The 12,040-nt window shown below is 38.8% G+C and overlaps 1 protein-coding gene across 6 annotated transcripts in view; it reads left to right on the top strand.

The window, feature by feature from the left end:
* robo3 (roundabout, axon guidance receptor, homolog 3 (Drosophila)) overlaps nucleotides 1–12,040 on the top strand; it is a 231,698-nt gene that overhangs the window by 183,801 nt on the left and 35,857 nt on the right. For all 6 annotated transcript variants that reach the window (XM_061702475.1, XM_061702473.1, XM_061702472.1 and 3 more), the window contains 2 exons: nucleotides 8,417–8,498; nucleotides 9,990–10,158. In XM_061702475.1, coding sequence (XP_061558459.1) covers nucleotides 8,417–8,498; nucleotides 9,990–10,158 — 251 coding nt within the window. The remainder of the gene's footprint in view (nucleotides 1–8,416; nucleotides 8,499–9,989; nucleotides 10,159–12,040) is intronic.

Genomic DNA, 12,040 nt, shown 5'->3' with positions numbered 1-12,040 from the left:
CCGTATTGTACTGAATGACTGTCCACATCGATAATGTGCTTCAGAGACCAGGGCTATTCATTCTCATTCAGGGAGAATCTAGTACACTGAATAAGTTGTGCATTCTCACAAAGCTCTGATCTTTCCTAAAGAGTACATCAGTGTAATCATTGTTGTGAAATTCAGACATTGTTATTTAGCTTATCTGCTTAGATTCAGTAATGTAAGAGACCAGGTGGGACACAAATGACGAAAACCATTAATCAAACGTTAAAAAGATGAAGTGACAAATATTGCTTTAACTTTAACATGTTTTAACTGTAAGGCTTAAATTGAGAGACCGAAACATGTTTAAAACATTAAGCATTAACTGCTAAATACATTTACCATGAAGCAAGCACATTTAATCCTGAAATAATACATCTAAATAAGTCATTCTCATCTGGGTCCTGGTCTGGGAACAGATGGTGTGTTTGTTCCTCAAATGCTGGCACTGAGATGCCATTACCCTGGAATCTTTGCCAGGCAGTCATATTGCCGATGTCCCTCACAGGTTCCAAGCCATCCTGGAATGAAATTTTAATGTGTAGAGGTTAAATGGAGGTTTTTGCTGCTGTTCCACGAAATCCTTTGTCAATCTTCTGGCCGACGGAACACATCTGGCCAAGCCCGCAATGACATATAACCGATAAATTATCATGAGACTTGCTCATATAGTAAGCACACAAGACTGTTGACATAAGGTGTCTTTGCAATTTTCATTGATATTTACTTAATTTACATGTGGCGCTAACATGCAAGTGCTTTCTTAATATGGCAATGGACCAGAATGTCATTAATAGCACTAGCATTATAACTCAAGTTGCCAGATACACCGCCACCAAAAGTAGCAATAATTTAATTGCACGTGACTAGAAACGACACCATTTTAAATATTACACCATGCCTGTGCAAAAAAATTGAAAGAGGCATGATAATGCAGTCAAACATAATCATTGTAACTCCAGCAAACCATGCTGGGAAACGCCTTCTCCTTCATTTCCATATCACGTCACAATGTGTTTAATAGCACGATGTGAAGCACTGATGACACGCAAACTACAAATCCCTTAATGCAACACACCTGCCTGACCAAACAATAGGCGACCAATAATCATTTTGTTGTTGTCTAGATGGGGCTTGAACGTTGTGATGAATATTGTAGCGCCAGAGGGAGTTGACCTTCGATCATGCCCAGCGGTATTTTGTAAATCGCTGTGAAGAATTATTTATTATTCCCCCATAGTAGCAATAGTCGTTATGTGGGTTTTACCCAGTGATGGGATAAATTGTCTCAAGAAATCCAGGAAGTAAATTATGTAGCAGCAAGTGGCATCACCGATGATGTTTGAAGCCTGCTTTCATTCCAGTTCCAAGTTTTTGTTGTTCTCCAATTGAGTTTTGGAGTTATTGACCTCAATTTGTAAATGTTTTTTTTTTTTTACCTTATCAGTAAATAAACTAGTTTAATTTAGAACAAACATTGGCAAAATGGTTTATTGTGAGTGTAGTAAGAGGTTAAAATGGCATTTTGAAAATAATTGATAATCCCCTTCAGTAATGGGAAAGACCGAGGTGCATATATCCAAGCCAATACAGGGAGAAATTATTGTCTCTTAATAAAAAAGCATGTGTGTCCCATCGTTTGGAAGCACTGCAACAATTTTAATAAAAAAATATCATGTCCTTTTGGCTTTATTTTATACCATAGCATTAAACACAAATTAATAATTAATTAATAAACAGATTACTAGGACATGAATGAACCCCACAAAATCTCATCATGGTTTTAATTTGTATTTGCATTTGCACCAGAATTTAGCGGGATCTTGGTCGGCACATGTGACATCAACATTGTCTGTTTAAGACTACACATAAATAACTGAAATTTGACATCTTATTAAAAAAAATATATTGACTAATTATTTACCATTTTTTTCAGTGTTCTTGTAAAAACAGTCCAAGTATTTGAAATGTTTGTATACCAATAATAATTATTTTGCAACATTAAAAATCAGTCAACACCATTTTGGTTAAAGACCTTCTACAGACTGCTGTATTACTGTAACCATTATAGAAACATAAAACGTGCTAAAACAAATATTTCTTCAGCACTGTATATACAACCCCAATTCCAATGAAGTTGGGATGTTGTGTTAAACATAAAACAGAATACAATGATTTGCAAATCATGTTCAACCTATATTTAATTGAATACACTACAAAGACAAGATATTTAATGTTCAAACTGGCAAACTTTATTGTTTTTAGCAAATAATTATTAACTTCAAATTTTATGTCTGCAACACATTCCAAAAAAGCTGGGACTGGTGGCAAAAAAGACTAAGAAAGTTGAGGAATGCTCATCAAACACCTGTTTGGAACATCCCACAGGTGAACAGGCTAATTGGGAACAGGTGGGTGCCATGATTGGGTATAAAAGGACCTTCCCTGAATTGCTCATTCATTGACAAGCAAAGATGGGGTGAGGTTAACCTCTTTGTGAACAAGTGCCTGAAAAAATAGTCGAACAGTTTCAGGACAATGTTCCTCAATGTACAATTGCAAGGAATTTAGGGATTTCATCATCTGCGGTCCATAATATCATCTAAAGGTTCAGAGAATCTGGAGAAATCACTGCATGTAAGCGGCAAGGCCGAAAACCAACATTGAATGCCCGTGACCTTCGATCCCTCAGGATATCACCACATGGGCTCAGGAACACTTCACAAAACCAATTTCAGTAAATACAGTTCGGCGCTACATTCGTAAGTGCAACTTGAAACTCTACTATGCAAAGCAAAAGCCATTTATCAACAACACACAGAAACGCCACCGGCTTCTCTGGGCCCGAACTCATCTAAGATGGACTGATGCAATGTGGAAAAGTGTTTTGTGGTCCGACGAGTCTACATTTCAAATTGTTTTTGGAAATTGTGGAGTTCGTGTCCTTTGGGCCAAAGAGGAAAAGAACCATCCTGACTGTTATGGACGCAAAATTCAAAAGCCAGCATCTGTGATGGTATGGGGCTGTGTCAGTGCCAATGGCATGGGTATTAATGCTGAAAGGTACATACAGGTTTTGGAGAAACATATGCTGCCATCCAAGCAACATCTTTTTCATGGATGCACCTGTTTATTTTAGCAAGACAATGCCAAACCACATTCGGCACTTGTTACAACAGCGTGGCTTTGTAGTAAAAGAGTGCGGGTACTAGAATGGCCTACCTGCAGTCCAGACTTGTCTCCCATTAAAAATGTGTGGCGAATTATGACGCATAAAATACTACAACGAAGACACCGGACTGTTGAACAGCTGAAGATGTACATCAAGCAAGAATGGGAAAGAATTCCACCTACAAAGTTTTAACAATTAGTGTCCTCAGTTCCCAAACGTTTATTGACTGTTGTTAAAAGAAAAGGTGATATAACACAGTGGTAAAGATGATCCTGTCCCAGCTTTTTTGGAACGTGTTGCAGCCATAAAATTCTAGGTTAATGAATATTTGCTAAAAACAGTTTATCAGTTTGAACATTAAATATCTTGTCTTTGTAGTGTATTCAATTAAATATAGGTCGAACATGATTTGCAAATCATTGTATTCTGTTTTGGCGGCACGGTGAACGACTGATTAGAGCATCTGCCTCACAGTTCTGAGGACCGGGGTTCAATTCCCGGCCCCGCCTGTGTGGAGTTTGCATGTTCTCCCCGTGCCTGTGTGGGTTTTCTCCGGGCACTCCGGTTTCCTCCCACATCCCAAACACATGCATGGTAGGTTAATTGAGGACTCTAAATTGCCCCTAGGTGTGAATGTGAGTGCAAATGGTTGTTTGTTTCTATGTGCCCTGCGATTGGCTGGCAACCAGTTCACGGTGCACCCCGCCCGAAGATAGCTAGGATAGGCTCCAGCACGCCCGCAACCCTAGTGAGGAGAAGCAGCTCAGAAAATGGATGGATGGATGTATTCTGTTTTTATTTGTTTAACACAACATCCAAACTTCATTGGAATTGGGGTTGTACAGTATTAAGACTCTATTCAGCTTGTAGTTATCTCTCTGGCCTTCCTCCATTTTAGTCTCCTCTCTTCCTCTTAGCACATCCATTTTTCAGCAATTTGTTTCATGCAGGACCCGAGCAGCTGACTTTGATTAAAAGGTGTTGAGGTAGTTTACTCCAGCTACCACCCGTGCCAATTCTCCATCCACAGATCAGACGCCACCATCTGGGGACGTGCATTGTATGCCCTCAGACAGATGCACCATTAACCTGCCCATGTGTCGCCCCAAGGTCAAGGCTTGTAGAAAGTGAGGAAGAACAAAGAGGGATGTTGTTTGAGAGACCTCTTCCCTGTCCTGCAAGGCGCACTTGCAACCCCCTTAAGGCTTGACTAATGCGTCTGTCAGTGTTATCGATGAACCAGCCTACAGAGATCAGAGAGGAGAATGGTCAAACATGTACTCAGATCACAGCAAGGCATTAATCATGATTTTTATATTTTTTTCTCACTCCCGATGCACGAGGAATAAGATTTTCAATTGGAAGATAAGAAATGCTCACATTATACTGTAAATGAGAAGCAAAACAGATGCAATCAAATTAAAATTCCATGTTACCGAACCATTGCACACCCTCACACAATAGTACAGCTGTTAATAATATCCATCCATCCATCCATTTTCTGAGCCGCTTCTCCTCACTAGGGTCGCGGGCGTGCTGGAGCCTATCCCAGCTGTCATCGGGCAGGAGGCGGGGTACACCCTGAACTGGTTGCCAGCCAATCGCAGGGCACATAGAAACAAACAACCATTCTCACCCACAGTCATGCCTACGGGCAATTTAGAGTCTCCAATTAATGCATGTTTTTGGGATGTGGGAGGAAACCGGAGTTCCCGGAGAAATCCCACGCAGGCACGGGGAGAACATGCAAACTCCACACAGGCGGGGCCGGGGATTGAACCCGGGTCCTCAGAACTGTGAGGCTGACGCTCTAACCAGTCGGCCACCGTGCCGCCCTGTTAATAATAATAATATTATTATTAATTTTGCTTCATGTGTGCTGCATATATTCAGTGGGAGACAGGTCTGCTAGCTGGCCTGTCTAGTACTTGCTCTCTTTTACTACAAAGCCATGCTGTTGTAACACGTGCAGAATGTGGCTTGGCGTTGTCTTGCTGAAATAAGGAGGGGCATTCCTAAAAAAGATGTTGCTTGGATGGCAGCATACTGTATGTTGCTTCAAAACCTGTATGTACCTTTCAGCATTGATGGTGCCTTCAGAGTTCAGAGAGGCAGTGGAAGAATGTTGTGGGTTTGGTGTAGAGGTAGAGCTGGGTGTCATCTGCGTAGCAATGAAAATCCATCCATCCATCCAATCAATGTCCTTTACCGCTTATCCTCAGAACATGCTAACTCCAAACTCCACACAGGCGGTGCCGGGATTTGAACCCCGGTCCCCAGAACTGTGAGGTAGATGTACTAACCAGTCGTCCACCATACCGGCAGCAATAAAAATGTAAATTGAATTTTTGGAAAATATTGCTGAAAGTATTATTGAAACCTTGACAGAAATATCTTGGGACATAGTCATTATAAGTGGTCGCAAATATTTTGTTCCATTAAGGAAATTATCATGCAAAAACTGTGACTATTTAAATGTCATCTTGAGTAGATCCCCATGCACAATGAGTGCATTCTTCAAAAGATTACTCAAGACACACGATCTCGCTGAACGATGTGAGTAGTAGCAACTTCATCCATATACTGTGCATGCATTCAATGTGGACCGATAGCTTTGTAGTTTAGCTGAGTTCATGATCATTCCTCGGTCAAAAGTGTAAGACTACAGAATCGTTGACATTTTGCCACCAAAAGCAAACTACTTCAGCACAACATTCTCTCTTTTTTTTCCTTCTTTTGCGGGGACTTAGCATTCGTGGGTGAATGGGCCACTTTATTAGGGACAAAGAGGAGGAGATGAATGCGACCACGTATGTTATTTAAAAGAGCATTTCGTTCTTTATTGGGAGAGGCAAACAAGAAACTGAATTGCCCCGAGGAGGCAAGCATATCAAGTGAATGTACAGGTGAACACGTATATGTCACAAGTCACAACGGCGAGTGGTTTCACCCGTTTAGTTCAATTACTGCAGAAAAATATAATAGTGCATGACTTTTTTTATATTAACATTTGCTATGGGGTTTTAAGGAATATATTAAACTGTTACATTAATCTCAATACTCACTGGGAAATTATCTATTTTCCGATAACTTTGCGGTCCTCGCACCGATGGCCATAGCCACACTCGATCATTCCCATTCGTATGCTACTAATGCCCAGGTGTCAAACTCAAGGTCCAGGGCCACATCTGCCCCACCACATTATTTTGTGGCCCATGAAAGCAAATCAGATATGTCAACTTCCATGATTATTGCTGAAATCAGTACCAGGATTTCAAATGTTCATATGTAATGAATAATAATGTTGATATTGCAGGCATTTCTTTTTGTCTCCAAAACCCTTTTTACTGTAATAAAGTAACAAGAATAGTTGATAAAACTATAGATTTGAAAATCTGTTTTTTTAATATATGTATTTATATGACGAGGCCACAGTCATAACACAGTCATAACTGTGTGTCATAATGGCCCTCTGAGGGAAACCGTAACTAAAAATTAGTTTGACAATGCTGTAATAATGTAAGCCTTCTTCTTCGATTAGCTGACAAGTTTCAGCAAAAAAAGCTCGAACAGGCAGAAATTCCTCAGTGTTCTCCGAGTTGACCCCCTAAAAATTACGTCATGTTTTAACTTCGTCACTTGCCCTAAAAACCTGACTTAAATCGCGCGAATATAACATTTTTGAGAAGAGAAGTGTGGGCAGTTGAATAGGTGATGTACTTTTGTCATCAATTGCTTTTTCATTGATTCATTTGTTATGGAAGCCTTTAGAGGCCTTTGTAGTGCTAAAGTTCTCCCAAAATGGCAGCCACTTGTCACGTTGCTAGTATAATGTTTGGAGATAATAAAAGAGAGATGAGTCAAGCAAGCAGCAAAGGAAGTTAAAAAATATTTGTTGTTTTGGTGGCCGATAGCAGCAATGAAAGTGAGAGTGGGTCCAGACGGTTGTATTGCTATGGATTAAAATGAGCAGAAAACGGAAGTTGACATTAGCGAGACTTTCCATTTCTCTTGATATTGGCGGTGGTAGCCCCCACAGGTCAAGTTATTATTTCAACTAGCTCTGTGGAACCAAACTAAACTTTTATTTAAATAGATGAATCATGGAAATGCACACACCAGGGTAACCGGTCAACAATTGTAAGGTTGTGCCTGGCATTACCAGTCTTGAAGAGTTATCACTAAGCAACTGTGGAAGCCATTTAGACATCCGTTACTTGCGGCTGCTCAGTTTGATGTGACCCTAGATGTTTTATAGAGGCTTTTTAGCCCAGCATCTCTTCTGGTGCCAATGGTCTTCTGTGGTTCTTTTGTCAGCAAACTGATATGAACAAATATGCAGCCAAATTTATGGTTGCTTCATTATGACAGTTTTTAACTAAAGGCAAATGAACTTGTTGTTATTCACATGGGAGTCTGTGTAAGACCTAATATCTTGGCTTGTAAGCAGTTTTACGATCTGATATATTCTGTTGCCCCTAAAAACTGTAGCATAGCGCATGTGGGCACCGACAGGTAGATTTATCGCACACGTCCTAATTTTATTTGCATTTTTCCTGTCCTGAATACTAAGTAGCTGTTGGGTTTAAAGACAGGTCCTTCAGAAATTTCTCAAGCTTTAAATGGTCATTAATATTCTCTCTTTGATCCTTCCTTTAAATCTCCTGCTCTGGCATCTAGGGATTAGATGAGGAGCATAAAAGCCAGAAGTTTGATTTAAGCCTTGACTTCAAATACTGTAGCTCCACTGAGAATATAACTTAACTAAACATTAATGACAAAATGTAAAACAGTAACAAAAACAGTAAAAGAAGTTTTTGAACTATACGTAATGAGTATTGACATGCACTTGACAAGAATTTAGAATCAAGAAAGACAGTTGTCTTTGCTTTATTTTGTGCTACTAATTTGAAGCTATTTGTCCATGCATCTGTATCTGTTTCAATCAAACAGTCATGCATGGCTTCTGCCTTCAAGTTTTCAAATAAGTCTCACTGAAAGTGGAGTCACCTGGTTGGCTGTTAATTAGGGCTCAATGTTCTGCCAGCTCCCTTTTCGCTCCACCATCTGAGCGCTGAATGCTTTCTGGTTTTGAAAGATATGTCATTTTGTCACATCACTGGTAATGACTACATTAACACTGAAGCGCAGACTCTTACTCACACACGCTAAACTAATGACACACGCATCTTTTATTTATTTATTTATTTCTGTTGCTAGGAAACCGACTCTGGCGTTTACACCTGCCTGGCTTCCAGCTCCAGCGGTGAGACCAGCTGGAGTGGAGTGCTCACTGTCAAAGGTAGATTGTCTCTGCATGCTTTAAATGTATGCAAATGTGATCTTCATGTAGTGCTGGACTGAGATGATAAATCATTGAGTTTAATACTATAAAAGATGTTAGATCTTCAACCATCTGTTGCTTATTAATACCAAAGCTAATGTAAAAAAACAAAACTATTTGCATAAACACACTTCTCAAAAACCAACCATTATAAGAATTATTTGATTATTTGATCATTCTCGCCAATTACCTTTTTTTGCGAAAAGGTCAATATTTCCGAAACTGTGTTTGAAGAAAACCAAAAGCTCTTGCAGTAATGATCATATTATCATTTACAGTTAAAACGTTTAGCAATTACCACTTTTTGATGTATAATCACAGTCTGAATGTTTGTCTTTCATTGCTTTGTGAGGGTCTGACATTTATATTTTGTTTACATTTATACAGTATTTGTAACTACATATCAAGTTCAAACAACATAACTAATCATTATTATTACTATTCTTGGAGAAAGTACCTGAAGATGATACTTAAAAGTACCTTAACAGGAAATAATTTTGGTAGCACCTTGTAGAATACGACTTTCGTAAGTTAAAGTACTGTATCTGATATTAGCTGTACTTAAGTATCAAAAGTAATTTCCTGATATTAAATGTACTTAAGTGGTTGAAGTAAAAGTGTTTTAAAACAGTGAGCAGTTAAATTTTGATTGAGTTTTTAATCATTTTAATTTCATGTTTATTTAGTTTACTTCAGGTGGCATGGCTGCCTCGCAGTTCTGAGGTTGTGGGTTCAATCCAGGCCTCCCCGTGCTCTCGGAGTTTTTCTCTAGGTCCTTCAGCTTCCTCAAACATTACCAAAAACAGTGCATGTTAGTTTTGTTAGGAGAATTGTGTGCCTCCCTCTGGACAAGCAGAACTATTTGTAACACTTTATGTAGTATTTGTACTCCGTTATGTTACAAGACTGTTTAATTTGTGTATTACCAACTACCTACCTAATCTTACCTTAACAGTCTGCTATCATGAAGATAATTAGTGAAGTGTTATGTTTTGTTGTGAATGTAGCAACGTTGTGAAGTGTCACATTAAGCCATTTTATGTATGGCTTGTCCCCATTAGAGTCGTCCTTGAGCTGGATCCTGTCCCAGCTGTTGATAGGAGAGAGGTTGAACTGGTGACCATTCAACTACTGGGCAATTTAGAGTTTTCAATAAACCTAACATGCATGTTTTTGGAATGTGGGGGAAAGCCGGAGTACCTGGAGAAAACTCACTCAAGGGGAGAACATGAAAATTCAACTGCGATTAGAACCCAAAGCCTCTCAACTGTAAGGCAGACATGCTGACCACTACAACCGTGCTGTGTGTCACATTTAATGTCAGCCTGTAGAAACTGCAATGGAAATAGATTAGAGGCATAATATATAGGTTATAATGGAAGTGCCACTTCCATTCAAATGTTTCCTTTTCACGCTGCTTTTATTTATCTACCTCCTCTTGCCATACAGAGAATGCAGACCCGTCAGTCACTCAGACCACTGAGCCATTCCAGTTGCCAGGTCCACCACACAAACCCATTGTCACAGATGTCTCCAAGAACAGTGTCTCTCTGACCTGGCAACCCAATGCTCATGAAGGAGGAGCTGCAGTTACCTCCTACATCATTGAGGCCTTCAGGTGACTTTTATGAATTACATCTGATTATGATTTCATTGCTTTTAATTTACGTATTATGTATAACAGCTAATACCAAGTGAGAAAACATTTTCCTGGGAACTTTTTTCTCACTGATTCAGCTATAGCGCTGGTATCAAACTTAAGCCCTGGGGTCCAGATCCGGCCCACCACAGCATTTTATGTTGTCCGCAAAAGCAAATCGTGTGCGTCAACTTCCACAATTCTTGCTAAAATCTGTACCAAATTTCAAATTGTCATATGTAATGAATAATAACATTGATATATTGCAAAAAAAAAATGTACCAACCCCATTTTTAGCGTAACTTCAACAATAGTTGAACAAACTATTATCATTGACTTCTGATTTCACAACTAGTTATCCATCAGTTTGTTGTTTATATGCAAGAGTATGTTGATGCGCTTAAATATTTATATGGTTTCAAAGTCATAGTAGCCCTCAACTAGAAGGTAGCCCATGACAAAAAATAATGGGTTTGACACCCCTCTATGTTACTGTAAATGTAGCAGTTGCAATTTACACCTTAATTCTTAGTTCTTAAGTCCTTCCTTAATTCACAAGAACATTGCCGACTATATGAACACAGGAAGTATATTGCCCTTGTAGCAGCAGCTATTGCCTTCCTTGAACTGACAACAATATGTTATTGTCTTTACTTATGATACATTTAGCAGCTGACCCATCATTACACACTATCATTGCAGTGGAACCTCCTACATCAAACACATCCTCCTCTAAGCATCAGCGTTGTTTCTATTCTGTTTATTGTCCATCAGCCCCCTATGAATGGAGACACACTTCTAAAGTTAACATTATTAGCTGTCGTTTGGGCCATAACTCAATGCCTACCTCCCTGAGAAAAATCTCATTGTTAATTTACTTAATATGGGAACCAAACAGTGCGTTCTTAGTGGCTGTAGATCCATAAGTCACACAAAAGGAAGGAGGAATAGAGGAAATAGTAATAAGTTGTTCTGTGTTCACATGTTGCCAAAATAAAACCTTATTAACTCAACAGAACATTTGAAGTAACATTTTCCCAGCGATAGGCTCCAGCACACCTGCGACCCTAGTGAGGATAAGCGGTATAAAAAATGGATGGCTGGATGACAGGGGTACGTATAACTGCACATATAGACAGTTGTGCCCATAAGTTTACATACCCTGGCAGAATTTGTGAAATATTGTTTTTTAAATGTGACTGTTGATTGAACAACAACCATCATTAATTTCTTTATGGTTATGTTTTGTTCAATGATAATGCTTTTCTGAAATGCTTGACAGTTTAATTTGAATCCCATTAAAATAAAATGATATGTGTTTCGCCTGGCCCTTCATGTTGTTTTTGTTTTTTTTTTTTTAAAGAATTTTATCCATCATACAAATTCTGCCTGGGTAATTAAACATATGAGCACAACTGTCTGTTTTCTCATTTACTAAATAAAAGTAGGGCTGTGAATTTCAAAATAAGAGCACGTAAATAAAAATAAATCATTACGTGTTCCAATAAATTGCTTAACTTCAGAATAATTATTTTAAAAAAAAAAAAAAAAATACAGATAATACAGTGGGTAAGGAAAGTTTTCAGACCCCCTTCTTTGTTATATTGCAGCCATTTGTTAAAATCATTTACTTATTTTTTTTCCTCATTAATGTACACACAGCACCCCATATTGACAGAAAAAAAACAGAATTGTTGAAATTTTTGCGGATTTATTAAAACAGAAAAACTGAAATGTCACACAGGCATAAGTATTCAGACCCTTTGCTGTGACACTCATATATTTAACTCGGGTGCTGTCCATTTCTCCTGATCATCCTCAAGATGGTTCTACACCTTCATTGGAGTCCAACTGTGTTTGA

The sequence above is a fragment of the Phycodurus eques genome, chromosome 17 (assembly GCF_024500275.1).
Source record: "Phycodurus eques isolate BA_2022a chromosome 17, UOR_Pequ_1.1, whole genome shotgun sequence".
NCBI lineage: Eukaryota > Metazoa > Chordata > Actinopteri > Syngnathiformes > Syngnathidae > Phycodurus > Phycodurus eques.
The sequence above is the reverse complement of the archived record's forward strand: the minus strand, read 5'-3'. Positions and strand labels throughout refer to the sequence as shown.